At 45.7% G+C, this 17,260-nt stretch overlaps 1 protein-coding gene across 1 annotated transcript in view; it reads left to right on the plus strand.

The window, feature by feature from the left end:
- The window catches only part of LOC123744695 (breakpoint cluster region protein-like), a 126,429-nt gene that overhangs the window by 82,714 nt on the left and 26,455 nt on the right, over window positions 1-17,260 (plus strand). Inside the window, 8 exon segments of the mRNA XM_045724284.1 lie at window positions 2,832-2,892; window positions 3,142-3,194; window positions 3,793-3,933; window positions 13,176-13,297; window positions 13,504-13,669; window positions 13,801-13,920; window positions 14,701-14,776; window positions 15,046-15,156. Of these exon segments, the coding sequence (XP_045580240.1) occupies window positions 2,832-2,892; window positions 3,142-3,194; window positions 3,793-3,933; window positions 13,176-13,297; window positions 13,504-13,669; window positions 13,801-13,920; window positions 14,701-14,776; window positions 15,046-15,156 (850 nt within the window).

A 17,260-nucleotide genomic window follows, 5' to 3' on the forward strand; every position in this document is an offset into this window, starting at 1 on the left:
GGAGAGGGGACAGGAAGGTGAGGGAAGGAGGGAGGGAGGGAGGAGAGGAGACTGAGGTATGGGAGGAGTGGGGACAGGGAGGTGAGGGAGGGAGGAGAGGAGACAGGAGGTATGGGAGGACAGGGGACAGGGAGGTGAGAGAAGGAGGGAGGGAGGGAGCGAGTGGGGGAGGTATGGAAGAAAGGAGGTAATGACTAGTAAACTGGATAGGTTTTGTCATTTCATCTTGACTATGGGGGCTAGGGGGTACACCTCTTGTTTTGGAAATGGGGTGATGGGATATGGGTGGAAAGGAAGAAACATCCCTCCACTAACAGTATATGAACACACTCAGTCTTCCACATCCTCAAAGTGACAGCTTGAAAATAAATGTTTCTCTTCAAGCTCTCTCCTCCTGAGAGGAAAGTAGCTCTTTCTCCAGCTCTTAGGAAGCAGCTTTGTGTCCCAGCCCCAGGTCACTCTGCCACGCTGCGTGAGAGACAGACAGAGAGGATGGTTGGAGACTGTGAAAGTGGGCCATTAAGCACACAGGGAAAATCGTTGGGAGAACATTTCACATCTACTCGTGTAAAGAGGACAGTGGGGTATCAAACTCAACAGATTTATTCTATTTGTTTTACCCACAAACCCCTTCACCGCCACCACCCACACAATTTCACAATCATTGCCTTCAGGGGCGTCATGAACCCATTATTTTAGAGGGGCATGAAGTACGTGTGGATGGATAGATGGACGGTGGAGAATTTAGCATTTTTCCTTAGGAGTTTAGTACAACTGCGACCCTAAATATGCTTCTCTGCATCTCTGCTAAAACCTGTGTAAAAGATGGAAAGGAATGTGAGTCTTTTTCAGTACATTTAGTAATTGCTTACTTTTCTCAAATCTAGCAACCTTGCCAGCAGGCATGTCAGCTAAGATACTTAGATAAGTTACTCTAAGCTGAAATGGCTTGGTAGCTAGTTGGGAGATTGGGAACCTATCTAGCTGGCTCGCTAAAGCCAACTTCATACAATTTCTACGTGGCTAGTACTACATAGAAACAACAAAACATTTCAATTTGGTTTATTAATCAAGAAGGAATCAGTATGCTACATAGCTTGATACAATTTACAAATATACCTCCTGTGAGTCCTGCCTATCACCGGCAGTTAAAATCAAATCAAATCTGAGGGGCCTGTGTCATTCTGCCCCCTATGGGCATGACGCCTCTGATTGCCATTAGACCACACTTGAATTGTATTGTATTATTATACTGTTTTGCCTGCCTGCCTGCCTGTGTGTCTGCAATCTGTGTGTTCTGCAGTGATGTGGAACCAATGCAGAGGGAGGTGGTGGGTAATGTTTTCTTGGGTTTCTGGTTGCTGTCTGAGTCCCCGGCGGCCAGTGTTAGAAACCCTGAGTACGGAAATGCACTCCATCTTACCTATGTGCAGATGAACCATGACAGGCTAATATATTAATTTATCCCCAAAACAGAGCTTTAAGGGCCCAGCCATGCTAGTGGAAGAACGTCTCTCTCAGATAGGAAGTGTAATTGCCTGAACAGAGAAGCATAATGCCAAGGCAAGGAGAAACAGTTTAGACGATGATGTACGAAGCTGGGGTTACACGTGGTGAAACGCTTCATTGCTTATCAGGCTACAGGTGTGAATGCATTAAATAATCAAATTTCAATTTCACTACGATCTCTTGACTAGAAGTTTTTTAAGGGCTTATTTTAAACAGATATTTTGGACTAAAGTCTGTATGTAGTCACGGCCGCTGGTACGTAAAATATTGTGCCAAAGCCACCGGTGAACATTAAAGGGATACTTCGGGATGTTGGCGGCAGGAACCCTGGTGGTTAGAGGCAGGAACCCTGGTGGTTAGAGGCAGGAACCCTGGTGGTTAGAGGCAGGAACCATGGTGGTTAGAGGCAGGAACCCTGGTGGTTAGAGGCAGGAACCCTGGTGGTTAGAGGCAGGAACCCTGGTGGTTAGAGGCAGGAACCCTGGTGGTTAGAGGCAGGAACCCTGGTGGTTAGAGGCAGGGAGCCTAGTGGTTAGAGGCAGGGAGCCTAGTGGTTAGAGCGTTGGGCCAGTAACCGAAAGGTTGCTAAATCGAATCCCTGAGCTGACAAGGTAAAAATCTGTCCTTCTGCCCCTGAACAAGGCAGTTAACCCACTGTTCCTAGGCCATCATTGAAAATAAGAATTTGTTCTTAACTGACTTGCTAGCAGATACTATAGACTTCCAGTGATTGCGCTAGTTAGAAATTGCGCTAGCACTAGTTACCAACTTCCTTCAAACTGCACACAAATAAAAAACTTATTCATCCACGACTTCATCTGACTCTGGTGAGGTAGATAAAGGGCCTCATTTCCAAAATCCTGAAGTTTCCCTTTAAGATGGTGACTGGATTTGAGGCAGAGAATCAATCATTCAGTGTTTTTAATGGGATATGTAATGATGCATGTCTCTCTGCCATCTGAACGTGACTGTGGAAAAATGCTGATGATGGTTTATTGGGTGCATTAGGAGTTAGGAGTTAGGCTGAGGAGAGTGTGTCTGTCTCATTACTGCTGGGCTCTCTGCATCCCAAATGGCACCCTATTCCATTTATAGTGTACTACTTTTGACCAAGGCCCGCAGGGCTCTGATCAGAAGTAGTGCACCACTATATATAGGGAATACTGTGCCATTTGGGACAGACTATAAGACATGAAGCACTACATCAAGGGGCCAGGCTGTTATTATCATTTGCCAGCACCATGTTGGTTGTATGTTGATCAGCATCAGGTTTTCCTCTGTGTAATGTTGTCCACTGTTCACTCATTCTGTGTCCCTAACAGAACCTCAAGGTGAGGAGCACCAAGGACTTGAAGGATCAGTCAGCCAAGAACTCTCTGGAGAGTAAGTAGCCAACAGTATAACTGAACATTTAACATGTGTCTGAAATGGCACCCTATATAGTCCTATACTTCTGACTACTCTGGTCAAAAGTCGTGCACTATATAAGGAATAGGCTACCATTAATGACACAGACTAAATCACTGCCACAGAAAAATAGACTGGTTATTTGACTAGTGTCATGTCATAGTGCCCTGACCTAGTGGGGCTGTGTTGTAGCTCATGTTGCTGTCTCTCCTTTCTCTCCCAAAGCTCTCCTGTACAAACCAGTGGACAGAGTTACTCGTAGCACCCTGGTACTGCATGTGAGTATAAGGCAGCCCCAAAACACAAAGCTTGCTTTTTGTTTATTCTCCTGCTCTTTTTGTATGTACTGGTAATTCTGTGAACCTCACAACTCAGGATGTTTAAAGACTGTCTCTGTAACACACGGTAACTGTGTGTCTGTGGGTGTGTTTAAAGACTGTCTCTGTAACACACGGTAAGTGTGTGTCTGTGGGTGTGTTTAAAGACTGTCTCTGTAACACACGGTAACTGTGTGTCTGTGGGTGTGTTTAAAGACTGTCTCTGTAACACACGGTAACTGTGTGTCTGTGGGTGTGTTTAAAGACTGTCTCTGTAACGCACGGTAACTGTGTGTCTGTGGGTGTGTTTAAAGACTGTCTCTGTAACACACGGTAACTGTGTGTCTGTGGGTGTGTTTAAAGACTGTCTCTGTAACACACGGTAACTGTGTGTCTGTGGGTGTGTTTAAAGACTGTCTCTGTAACGCACGGTAACTGTGTGTCTGTGGGTGTGTTTAAAGACTGTCTCTGTAACGCACGGTAACTGTGTGTCTGTGGGTGTGTTTAAAGACTGTCTCTGTAACACACGGTAACTATGTGTCTGTGGGTGTGCCTGTAGGACCTGCTGAAGCACACGCCCTCCAGCCACCCAGACCATCCCCTGCTCCAGGACGCGCTCCGCATCTCCCAGAACTTCCTGTCCAGCATCAACGAGGAGACCACGCCCAGACGCCAGTCCATGACTGTCAAGAAGGGAGAGGTGAGGAGCAGTTCTGATCTGGGATAGTTTGGGATTTTTCGGTAATAAACAAATACGATTACATTGACAGTGGGGACCTGATCCTAGATCAGCACTCCAATTCTGAGATGCTTTATGAATACGGATCCAGAGCTCTGCTGTATTTTTGTGTTGTTGATGTTCTTAATCAATAGACTATAGCAGAGCTTTATCTGATTTGGCTTTGGGCCATAGGGTAGAATTGGGACCGTTATGTTATTCTAGGTCTATGCTGAGGGTATGGTATTACGTCATTGATCAGTAACCCAACACTGGTAGATTGACCTTGCCCTGCCCTGACAACCGACCCGGTAGTCGTTGTCAGGGCTGTATGGGATGATCTAATACGGTGTCATACACAACCTATGCCCAAATATGGTAATAATACAGAATCCCCTGCGCATGCCTATTAGGAACCCTACTGTTTGCTCTCTGTGCTGGATCTCCATCCCTCCAACCCCACATCTTCCCCCTAGAGACTGTGGTACATTAATTAACCTGTTGGGGCTACAGGTTAGCAATGAACCCCGAGTCGGGATTGCAAACAAGGCTGGAAATTCAAAACATCAAAAATCTAATAATTTCAATTTCTCAAACAATCAACTATTTTACACAATTTAAAAGATAAACATCTCCTTAATCTAACCACATTGTTCGATTTTCAAAGAGGCTTTACGGCAAAAGCATAAAGTTAGATTATGTTAGGACAGTACATAGCCACAAAAGTACAAACATCCATTTTCAATTCAAGGCCAGGCGTCACCAAAAGCAGAAACCAGCTAGAATTATGCACTAACCTTTGTCAATCTCCATCAGATGACACTCCTAGGACATTATGTTATACAATACATGCATTTTTTGTTCCATCAAGTTCATATTTATATCCAAAAACAGCATTTTACAGTAGCGTGAAATTCAGATTTTTTCTTCTCTGAAATGCTTCCGGTGAACATAACAAAATTACTATTCGAAAACATTGGTAAATTATAATATTGTCATTCAAAGAATAATATATTATCATCTCGTAATTGCTACCGAATGGCCAGATCTCAAAATAACTTTACTGGGAAATCACATTTTGCAATAAACGGGGTGCTATGCTAAGAACAATAAGCTATGCTATACAGTTAGCATCATCTAATATCGATAATAACATTGTAAATATCCCCTTACCTTTGATTATCTCCATCAGAAGGCACTGCCAGGATTTCCCAGGTCCGGAACAAATGTGGTTTCTTTTGACAAAGTTCATAATTTATGTCCAAATAACACCAAGTATTTAGCGTTCATTATGCTCCCACAAAACGTGGTGGGGGGGTGTAAAATCACGGCGAAAAGCTAAAAAAACCTAGTAAATAATCTATTTACGTTCGTTCAAACATGTCAAATGTTGTTTAGCATTAATCTTTTGGTCCATTTTTAACGTTAAACATCAGTAATATTTTCACACAACCTATCCTATGTCTAGATAAACAATGATGACAAACTCACGCTTCTCAGATTTATGCGCAGGCGCAAAAAATGAAGTGATGACATGTCAACTTCCTTGCATTCTAATTTGCTCTCTGTTTATCATAGACGCTTCAAACAACTTTATAAAGATCGTTGACATCTAGTGGAAGCCGTAGGTGTTGCGAAATGAATCCTTTCTCACTATGGTATCTATAAAACAATGACACTAAATAGTACAGTCACAAAATGCACATTTTTTTGGATCTATTTTTCACAGGTTTTTGCCTGCAATATGAGTTTTGTTATACTTACAGACACCATTCAAACTGTTTTAGAAAATTCAGAGTGTTTTCTATCCGAATGTGTTAATAATATGCATATCCTAGCTTCTGAGTTGGTGTAGGAGGCAGTTAAAAATGGGCACATATTTTTTTCAAAATGTCTCAATACTGCCCCCGAGCCCCAACAGGGTGTCAGTTTATTGACAGCTGGTGTGACATGTAATGCCCCATAACGAGCCTCGTCTCTCTGACTGGGAGAGTTTATATTAAATATTCATAATGAGGCTCCTCCCTCTGCACATGGGGGGGTCATTACAGCACCCCATCATCACCCCTCTTACACGCCCCCTACCACCATATCCCCATGTGCAGCTCTGTCTGCCCAGACCACACTGATCATCAAATATTGATCATGGATACATGAAAGGAGTGCATGGAAATCAATGGCCTCATTATATTGTGCATTAGCTAGTGTGTGAGAATATTCCTGGGGTGTGTGTGCTTTACCCTACTATGTTACATATACACAAGTATAGTATGCGTGCCAAATGGCACCCTGTTCCCTTTATATTGCACGACATTTCACCAGGGCCCATAGGGTAGTGCGCTATATAGGGAATAGGTTGCCATTCTGGACACATACACAGTCGACTTGGGATATCTCCAGTCTTACAGGAACGCCCGGTCATTATCGTTCCCCGGTGACACGATGCTACTTCAGCCTTTAGTCCACAATCATCGGCTACTCCGGAGAATGCTTAAGTGACAAGACTTCCAGTGCATCGGTCCCACAAATAGTGAAAACTATTGAGGACTAAGTCAAAATAGCAGTGATCCTGTTGTTAGCTCTGCTTTCAGACCGACTCTTACGCTGTCTTGAGTGTCTGTGTTGAACAGAGGTTAACCAGAGATAGTAGTGGTTGTGGTCAGGGAGAAGGGTTGTGATGACAGGGAGAAGGGTTGTGATGACAGGGAGAAGGGTTGTGATGACAGGGAGAAGGGTTGTGATGACGGAGAAGGGTTGTGATGACGGAGAAGGGTTGTGATGACAGGGAGAAGGGTTGTGATGACAGGGAGAAGGGTTGTGGTCAGGGAGAAGGGTTGTGATGACAGGGAGAAGGGTTGTGATGACAGGGAGAAGGGTTGTGATGACAGGGAGAAGGGTTGTGTTGACAGGGAGAAGGGTTGTGATGACAGGGAGAAGGGTTGTGATGACAGGGAGAAGGGTTGTGATGACAGGGAGAAGGGTTGTGATGACAGGGAGAAGGGTTGTGGTCAGGGAGAAGGGTTGTAATGACAGGGAGAAGGGTTGTGATGACGGAGAAGGGTTGTGGTCAGGGAGAAGGGTTGTAATGACAGGGAGAAGGGTTGTGATGACAGGGAGAAGGGTTGTGATGACAGGGAGAAGGGTTGTGATGACAGGGAGAAGGGTTGTGATGACAGGGAGAAGGGTTGTGATGACAGGGAGAAGGGTTGTGATGACAGGGAGAAGGGTTGTGATGACGGAGAAGGGTTGTGATGACAGGGAGAAGGGTTGTGGTCAGGGAGAAGGGTTGTGATGACAGGGAGAAGGGTTGTGATGACAGGGAGAAGGGTTGTGGTCAGGGAGAAGGGTTGTGATGACAGGGAGAAGGGTTGTGATGACAGGGGGAAGGGTTGTGGTCAGGGAGAAGGGTTGTGTTGACATGGAGAAGGGTTGTGGTCAGGGAGAAGGGTTGTGATGACAGGGAGAAGGGTTGTGATGACAGGGAGAAGGGTTGTGTTGACATGGAGAAGGGTTGTGGTCAGGGAGAAGGGTTGTGATGACAGGGAGAAGGGTTGTGGTCAGGGAGAAGGGTTGTGTTGACAGGGAGAAGGGTTGTGATGACAGGGAGAAGGGTTGTGATTAGAGGGAGAAGGGTTGTGATTAGAGGGAGAAGGGTTGTGATGACAGGGAGAAGGGTTGTGATGACAGGGGAGAAGGGTTGTGATGACAGGGAGAAGGGTTGTGATGACAGGGAGAAGGGTTGTGATGACAGGGAGAAGGGGTTGTGATGACAGGGAGAAGGGTTGTGATGACAGGGAGAAGGGTTGTGAAGACAGGGAGAAGGGGTTGTGAAGACAGGGAGAAGGGTTGTGAAGACAGGGAGAAGGGTTGTGATGACAGGGAGAAGGGTTGTGATGATGGAGAAGGGTTGTGGTCAGGGAGAAGGGTTGTGATGCCGGAGAAGGGTTGTAATGACAGGGAGAAGGGTTGTGATGACAGGGAGAAGGGTTGTGATGACGGAGAAGGGTTGTGATGACGGAGAAGGGTTGTGATGACGGAGAAGGGTTGTGATGACAGGGAGAAGGGTTGTGATGACAGGGAGAAGGGTTGTGATGACAGGGAGAAGGGTTGTGGTCAGGGAGAAGGGTTGTGATGACAGGGAGAAGGGTTGTGAAGAGGGAGAAGGGTTGTGATGACAGGGAGAAGGGTTGTGATGACAGGGAGAAGGGTTGTGGTCAGGGAGAAGGGTTGTGAAGAGGGAGAAGGGTTGTGATGACAGGGAGAAGGGTTGTGATGACAGGGAGAAGGGTTGTGATGACAGGGAGAAGGGGTTGTGATGACAGGGAGAAGGGTTGTGATGACAGGGAGAAGGGTTGTGAAGAGGGAGAAGGGTTGTGAAGACAGGGAGAAGGGTTGTGAAGACAGGGAGAAGGGTTGTGATGACAGGGAGAAGGGTTGTGAAGACAGGGAGAAGGGTTGTGATGACAGGGAGAAGGGTTGTGATGACAGGGAGAAGGGTTGTGATGACAGGGAGAAGGGTTGTGATGACAGGGAGAAGGGTTGTGTTGACAGGGAGAAGGGTTGTGATGACAGGGAGAAGGGTTGTGGTCAGGGAGAAGGGTTGTGATGACAGGGAGAAGGGTTGTGGTGACAGGGAGAAGGGTTGTGAAGACAGGGAGAAGGGTTGTGATGACAGGGAGAAGGGTTGTGATGACAGGGAGAAGGGTTGTGATGACAGGGAGAAGGGTTGTGATGACGGAGAAGGGTTGTGATGACAGGGAGAAGGGTTGTAATGACAGGGAGAAGGGTTGTAATGACAGGGAGAAGGGTTGTGATGACAGGGAGAAGGGTTGTGGTGACAGGGAGAAGGGTTGTGATGACAGGGAGAAGGGTTGTGATGACAGGGAGAAGGGTTGTGATGACAGGGAGAAGGGTTGTGTTGACAGGGAGAAGGGTTGTGGTCAGGGAGAAGGGTTGTGATGACAGGGGTAGATGATACTGATCTGGAGCAGGGATAGACAGGAGCTGGGGTTTGGGTAGAGGTATCAGAATCAGAATCACGTTTGTTGTCCTACGAGAGGAATAGTTTAGCACAATTCACACATGAATACATTAAATAAATAGAAAACGCAGGAAGAAACTAACAAGCCAGACATTAACAGTACCACCACTTGCCCATAGAGGGAAGCTTCATACAGTTGTTTAACATAGTGACAGCCCCAGGGATGAAACTCCTCCTGAAGTGCACAGCGCCACATTTCATTGTCCGTTATCTCCCGACCTGATGGGAGGACATCAAAGCGGTGGTGAAGAGGGTGGTCTGGGCTGGCTTTGCACTAGATTGCGCTTTCATTAAGAAGGGAGAGTTTTAGAGCTGTTTTCTATCAGATCCTCTTTAGCCAACATCCTCACTGTGGTTGTTTTGGCGGTGCCAGAGGTGGAACTGCGTTAGAGCTGTCAAATCCACAAGCGGCTCCTGGCGTTATACTTAAAGCGGACATTCCCATTGGCTGCACAGAGTCGCATTAAGAGAAATCCCATATGTAGCCTACACCTTCTTCTTCTGAACTTCTAACGCGAGCGGGACAGGTGTGGCTATGTGACAATGATCAGGAGTATCTGCTCACTGATTGGACAGCTCCAACGCAGTTGCACCTCAGACACCACCAAAACATCAGCTGTACGGGTGTCGGCTATCGCCGGTTAACGCTTGATCTGATTGAATCTAGGCCTTGGAGTGGGGAGACTAATGAGTTTTGATGCCGTGTTTGGGATTGTTAACAGTTTGTTCCGGTGTGAAACTGTCAGCATGTTAACAGATGCTGCCCTAGATGAGTCGTGGTTTGATGATGCTCCGGTATAGTATAGAATGAGGGGACCATTTCAACAGCATACATATGAGACTGTCAGCATGTGTTTAGTGGAGGTGTGCAGGAGGAGCGCAGCACAAGTGGCCCCCAGGGGCCTTGGCCAGCCAGATTGGGGTTGTAGAGGGTCGGGGGCTGAACAGAAGATACCTAATTAAAATGCTAATTAGCCTGGCTGCATCTGAAGACTCTCCCTCCATCTCTCAATTCAATTCAAGTTGCTTTATTGGCATGACGTAACAATGTACATATTGCCAAAGCTTACTTTGGATATTTACAATATGAAAATAATAAGAATCAAAATTGTCAACGGGACAACAGTAACAACAATAACCAAGGGTCAAAATAACCATACATTCAACAATAACAATAAGCATACAGTAGAGTACATGTGCAGGTTGATTGGTCTGTCAGACACTGTCCCTCATCTTATGGCAGGCAGCAGTGTAGTGTGCTGCCAACCCACAGCTCTCTGTGTCCTCCCCCAACAGGACGGGTAGCCTATCCTCATCAGAGGTCTTTGAAACCTTGAATAAGGGTTTCAAATTTGGATAAATGACACTCTAATTGTTTTTTATTTTTTACATTTTGTCATATTGTTTCTCTCTTTCTGTCTCTCTCTTTTCTATCTCTCTCTCTCCCTCCTCTCTCTCTCCCTCTTCTTTGTCTCTCTCTCTCCTCTCTTTCTTCTTTGTATCTCTCTCTTCCCTTCTCTCTTTCTCTCTGCCCTCTCTCTCTCTCTCTATATATATATATATATATATATATATATATATATATATATATATATATACAGAGAGTGGTCCCCTCATTCTCTCTCTCTGCCATTCTCTGTCTCTGTCTCTGTCCCTCCTCTCTGTCTCTCTCTGTCTCTCTCTCTCTCTGTCCCTCCTCTCTGTCTCTCTCTGTCTCTCTCTGTCTCTGTCCCTCCTCTCTGTCTCTCTCTGTCTCTCTCTGTCTCTGTCCCTCCTCTCTGTGCCATTCTCTGTCTCTCTCTCTCTGTCTCTGTCCCTCCTCTCTGTCTCTCTCTGTCTCTCTCTGTCTCTGTCCCTCCTCTCTGTCTCTCTCTGTCTCTCTCTGTCTCTCTCTGTCTCTCTCTGTCTCTGTCCCTCCTCTCTGTCTCTCTCTGTCTCTGTCCCTCCTCTCTGTCTCTCTCTGTCTCTCTCTGTCTCTGCCCCTCCTCTCTGTGCCATTCTCTGTCTCTCTCTCTCTCTCTCTTTCTGTCTCTGTGCCTCCGGGAGTGATGTGCTTCTGATGTGTGTTTGGGCATGCAGGAGAGGCATGCAGGAGAGGCATGCAGGAGAGGCACACACACAGTGTGTGGATGGTTCTGAGAGCAGACTCTAAATATATATATTTTGAACATCTATGCACAGACACATGCACACAAACACACATGTACAGCACTCAGAGAGACTACCACGAACTGGTCAATATTTCATAGGCGTTCTTCGCTGTCGGGCGTTCTTCGCTGTCGGCGTTCTTCGCTGTCGGGCGTTCTTCGCTGTCGGCGTTCTTCGCTGTCTCGCGTTCTTTGCTGTCAGCATGCGTCACAGACCGAGTCTCTCTTTTCTCGATAGTGCTGCTGCCGTTTTAGTCAGCGATTATGAGAGATGGCCAAAGTCATATTTCTTCTGGAGGCCTTAGTAAAGCGTATTTGACGAGGAGGACCTTGTCTTTCAGGGGGAGAGAAAGATTAGGAGTCCCTCAGGGAGAATGTCAGTAGTCTGGCTGCATCTAGAACGGTGCATTGTAACATGATTGGGTCATATAAAGTGTGTACTGTATGTAGTGTCGTTATCTGCAGCCTGGAGGATCATTTGATTGTGTTTGACAAGGTAAACAAACAGATGTGTCCCTAATGTTTGGGCGCCCTATCCCCTTCACTTTCTAGGAGGGCCAGTATACACTTACAATACACAAGAGGACATCATGTAATCCCTAAATCTCTCTGTTATCCCCCTGACTGGCTTATCTCTAGCAATCACCCCATGATCTCCTGGTGAGCTATTATCTTATTGGATCCCTCCCTTACAAGCCACGACCAGCAGGATCGAAGACGTGATTTGATTGAACGAAATGCTGTTCCCTGTGATGTACAATACATACACGCTGCTTTAATAATACAGTATTCAGAGAGCACCACAGAACACAGTGTTGTAGTTGGAAGGTCGGGGGAATTTGTCAATGCAAACTGAGCAGCTGATGAAACCTCGTCCCAAACCGAAAAGAGGATCAACATGTACGATGGTCATCAGTTAAAAGAGGTACACCCCTCCACTGTGTCCGACAGATTGTGGGGTCACTCTTTACATCAAAGCCACAGTGTGTAGCCATTTTGGCCCCCAACTACGTTCACTTTTTAAATAAATGATACCATTTGAGAGCCTAAAATGTTATTTTTAATAAGCCAATGAGGAAGTGATCTATCACAGCTGTGTTCATTATCTATCTAATGAATAATTAGAGCAGCCATTGGGAATGAGTAAATTAGAAGTGTCTCATCTTCTTAGCAGGGATATCAGACTCTAAATGTCAATCAGGCTGAGGACAGGCACAGAGCAAGGTGTCCTAGCATGTCTCTGGTGCCTGTGTTTTTGGGTTATTTATTAGGATCCTATTATCTGCAGCTCATGCAGTATCTACTCTTTCTGGGGTCCTGTGTGACGTGCTGCTGCCTGGATCAGAGACTCTGAGCCATTGTTCGACATTCCCTTTAAGATGGTCCATACACACTGACTGGTACAGCAACAACCCTGCACTTTGCCGGGGAGACCCTGTTAGGTGTGTGTGAGCGTGGATGACTCACACACACAGAAACGGGGGAGGGGGGAGGTGGGGGGGTGAGCCTCTACCCCTCAGGCCTAGCTTTATCAGACCGTTCATTGTAGGGAGTGCAGTAAATCTGTAATGTCCTCACATGGACTATGTGCTTTGTTCAGATATGCCCTTCTTATGTTGGCCGTAGATATGCTTTAGTTAGTTATTCTTTACTTCAAAGATCCTCCCGACGTGCTGTAGACTTGCTGGACCTGTTCAGAAATGTACCTCCTGTACGCCTTCATGAGGTTAGACAAGGCATATGGAACAGTGTTGTAACATTGGCCCTCTCCTGATGCAAGCTGTTTTATTTTATACACAGAGCTATTAATGTACAGCTGTGTGTGGAAAACATCACTGCCCCCTTCTGGATCATGGTGGCATAAGAGAGCCCCCCCCCGCCCCCCCCTCACACACACACACACACACACACACACACACACACACACACACACACACACCACAGTGTCTTAACCAATAGAAAATATGGAAGTGTATGGTATTGTTTGATCAGCTGATGTATAGATTGATCTGATGGCTGATTGTGTGGTCTCGTAGAACCGCCAGCTGCTGAAGGACAGCTTCATGGTGGAGCTGGTGGAGGGAGCCAGGAAGCTCCGCCATGTTTTCCTCTTCACCGACCTGCTGCTCTGCGCCAAGCTCAAGAAACAGATCGGAGGGTAAAATAGTCTTCCCATCGTTCTGTCTATGTTCAACTCTTCTTTTCTTCTAACATATTCCAGGACATGTCTGTCTTCAAGATGCTAGGATTTCTAATCATATCACTTCCTCTCTCTCTCTCTCTCTCTCTCTCTTTCTGTCTCTCTCTCTCTTTCTCTCTCTCTTTCTCTCACTCATCTTTATCTCCATCCCTCCCTCTCTACAGGAAGAGTCAGCAGTATGATTCCAAGTGGTACATCCCTCTGTCAGACCTGACCTTCCAGAACGCAGATGAGTCAGAGCCTCTGCCCATCCCCCAGGTGCCTGATGAGGAGCTGGACGCCATGAAGGTCAAGATCTCCCACATCAAGAGTGAGATCCAGAGAGAGAAGGTACGTCACAGACAGTGTACACACACACAGACACACACACACACGCGCATGCATGCATCCGCACACACACATACCATAGTATGTAAATGTAGTTAACAGGTCTTTTGACACATTTATTTTCTTCTGTCTAGCGAGCCAACAAAGGGTCGAAGGTGACTGACAGGTTGAGGAAGAAGCTGTCAGAGCAGGAGTCTCTTCTGCTGCTCACCTCCCCCAGTATGGCCCTCAGAGTACACAACAGGAACGGCAAGGTGAACCCCTGTCTTCCTCTTCATCACCCTCATCATCATCAACAACAAGCTATCATCACCATCACTATCACCCTCTACATCATTACAATCACCCTCATCATCAACAACAAACTATCATCACCATCACTATCACCCTCTACATCATTACAATCACCCTCATCATCATCAACAACAAGCTATCATCACCATCACTATCACCCTCTACATCATTACAATCACCCTCATCATCATCAACAACAAGCTATCATCACCATCACTATCACCCTCTACATCATTACAATCACCCTCATCATCAACAACAACAAACTATCATCACCATCACTATCACCCTCTACATCATTACAATCACCCTCATCATCATCAACAACAAGCTATCATCACCATCACTATCACCCTCTACATCATTACAATCACCCTCATCATCATCAACAACAAGCTATCATCACCATCACTATCACCCTCTACATCATTACAATCACCCTCATCATCATCAACAACAAGCTATCATCACCATCACTATCACCCTCTACATCATTACAATCACCCTCATCATCATCAACAACAAGCTATCATCACCATCACTATCACCCTCTACATCATTACAATCACCCTCATCATCATCAACAACAAGCTATCATCACCATCACTATCACCCTCTACATCATTACAATCACCCTTATCATCATCAACAACAAGCTATCATCACCATTACCATCACCCTCATCATCTTTGATAGACTGTATATGACTGTATTGTATTTACGTGTGTACTGTGTTTCAGGGTTACATGTTTCTGATGTCATCAGATTACGAGCGTGCTGAGTGGAAGGAGACGATCCGGGAACAGCAGAAGAAATGTAGGTGGCCCTCAGTATTCTACTGTGACTAAACCTCTTCAGTATCACTCTGTAAGCAATGAGTGTTTGAGTAAGGAGCAGCCATTGGCTCAGGTTAGATGATAGAAGATGCCCAATATTCTGACCTGTAGTCCATTGTGTAAATTGAACCACCAATTGAAACAACAAATATTTGCTCACGTGCAGCATTAACATACACACTGTACTGTGACATACTGTGTGGGTGACTCTGACCCCTGAACCCTGACCCTGTGGTTGTATGGTCCCAGGCTTCAAGAGCTTCTCCCTGACCTCCATGGAGCTACAGATGTTGACCAACTCCTGTGTGAAGCTGCAGACTGTCCACCACATCCCACTCACCATCAACAAAGAAGGCCAAGGTACCAGATGTTCCTCAATGTTCTGCTCTGACTCCTGGCCCAGAGTTTTTCTGTCAGATGTATCAACGATGTGCTCTGAAGTGGAGAAAGACTGTATCCAAAGAAAAATAGGAACAAAATAGAAGTTATGGTTGTCAGAATAGTTTGCAGTTTGTACTTGTTTGTAGTTCTTGGTCTATTTTTTAATCTTAGTTTGTATTTATATGTATTAAGGATCCCCACTACTCTTCCTATACCGTGTAAAATATTACATAACATTACATTTCATAACACTTGTCACAACACATTGAGTGTGTTCGCTCAGGCCACTACTCTACTATCACATATCTACAATACAATATCCATGTGTACGTGTGTGTAGAGTGTGTGTCTTATCATGTGTACATGTGTCTGTGCCTGTGTGTGTGTCTCTTCACAGTCCCCGCTGTTCCATAAGGTGTATAGATTTTATTTATTTTTTTACCCCTTTTTCCCACCAATTTCATGGTATCCAATTGGTAGTTACAGTCTTGTCTCATCGCTGCAACTCCCGTACGGACTCGGGAGAGGCGAAGGTCGAGAGCCGTGCATCCTCCGAAACACAACCCAGCCAAGCCACAGTGCTTCTTGACACAATGCCCGCTTAACCCTGAAGCCAGCCGCACCAATGTGTCGGAGGAAACACAGTACACCTGGCGACCGTGTCGGCGTCCATTGTGCCCGGCCCACCACAGGAGTCGCTAGAGCGCGATGGGACAAACCCTCCCCTAACCCGGACGACGCTGGGCCAATGGTGCGCCACCCCGTGGGTCTCCCGGTCGCGGCCGGCTGCGACAGAGCTTGGACTAAAACCAGGATCTCTAGTGGCACAGCTAGCACTGCGATGCAGTTCCTTAGACCACTGCGCCACTCGGGAGGCCGAAGGTCTATTTTTATCTGTTTTTTAAATCTGATTCTACTCCTTAGATCAGTTATCTGATGTGGAATAGAGTTCCATGTAACCATGGCTCTATGTAGCACTGTGCGCCTCCCATAGTCTGTTCTGGACTTGGGGACTGTGAAGAGACCTCTGGTGGCATGTCTTCTGGGGTATTTATGGGTGTCCGAGCTGTGTGCTCATAGATTGACTATCTTCCAATTTGAGCCATGAGAGATTTACATGCATATTATTAATGTTAGTTCTCCATGTACATTTAAGGGCCAGCCATGCTGCCCTGTTCTGAGCCAATTGTAATTTCCCTAAGTCCCTCTTTGTAGCACCTGACCACACGACTGAACAGTAGTCCAGGTGCGACAAAACTAGGGCCTGTAGGACCTGCCTTGTTGATAGTGCTGTTAAGAAGGTAGAGCAGGGCTTTATTTTGGACTGACTTCTCCCCATTTTAGCTACTGTTGTATCAATATGTTTTGACCATGACAGTTTACACTCCAGGGTTATTCCAAGCAGTTTAGTCACCTCAACATGCTCTATTTCCACATTATTTATTACAAGATTTAGTTGAGGTTTATGGTTTAGTGAATAATTTGTCCAAAATACAATGCTTTTAGTTTTTGAAATATTTAGGACTAACCTATTCCTTGCCACCCAGTCTGAAACTAACTGCAGCTCTTTGTTAAGTGTTGCAGTGATTTTACTCGCTGTAGTAGCTGATGTGTATAGTGTTGAGTCATCCGCATACATAGACACACTGGCTTTACTCAAGGCCAGTAGCAGGTCATTAATAAAGATTGAAAAAGAAGTAAGGGGACAGCTGCCCTGGGAAATACTTGATTCTACCTGGATTATGTTGGAGAGGCTTCCGTTAAAGAACACCCTCGGTGTTCTGTTAGACAAGTAACTCTTTATCCACAATATAGCAGGGGGTGTAAAGCCATAACACATACATTTTTCCAGCAGCAGACTATGATCGATTATGTCAAAATCCGCACTGATGTCTAACAAAACAGCTCCCACAATCTTTCTATCATCAATTTCTCTCAGCCAATCATCAGTCATTTGTGTTAGTGCCGTGCTTGTTGAATGACCTTTCCTATAAGTGTGCTGAAAGACTTTTGTCAATTTGTTTACAGTAAAATAGCATTGTATCTGGTTAAACACCATTTTTTCCAAAAGTTGACTAAGGGT

This window comes from Salmo salar, chromosome ssa09 (genome assembly GCF_905237065.1).
Source record: "Salmo salar chromosome ssa09, Ssal_v3.1, whole genome shotgun sequence".
NCBI classification, from domain to species: domain Eukaryota; kingdom Metazoa; phylum Chordata; class Actinopteri; order Salmoniformes; family Salmonidae; genus Salmo; species Salmo salar.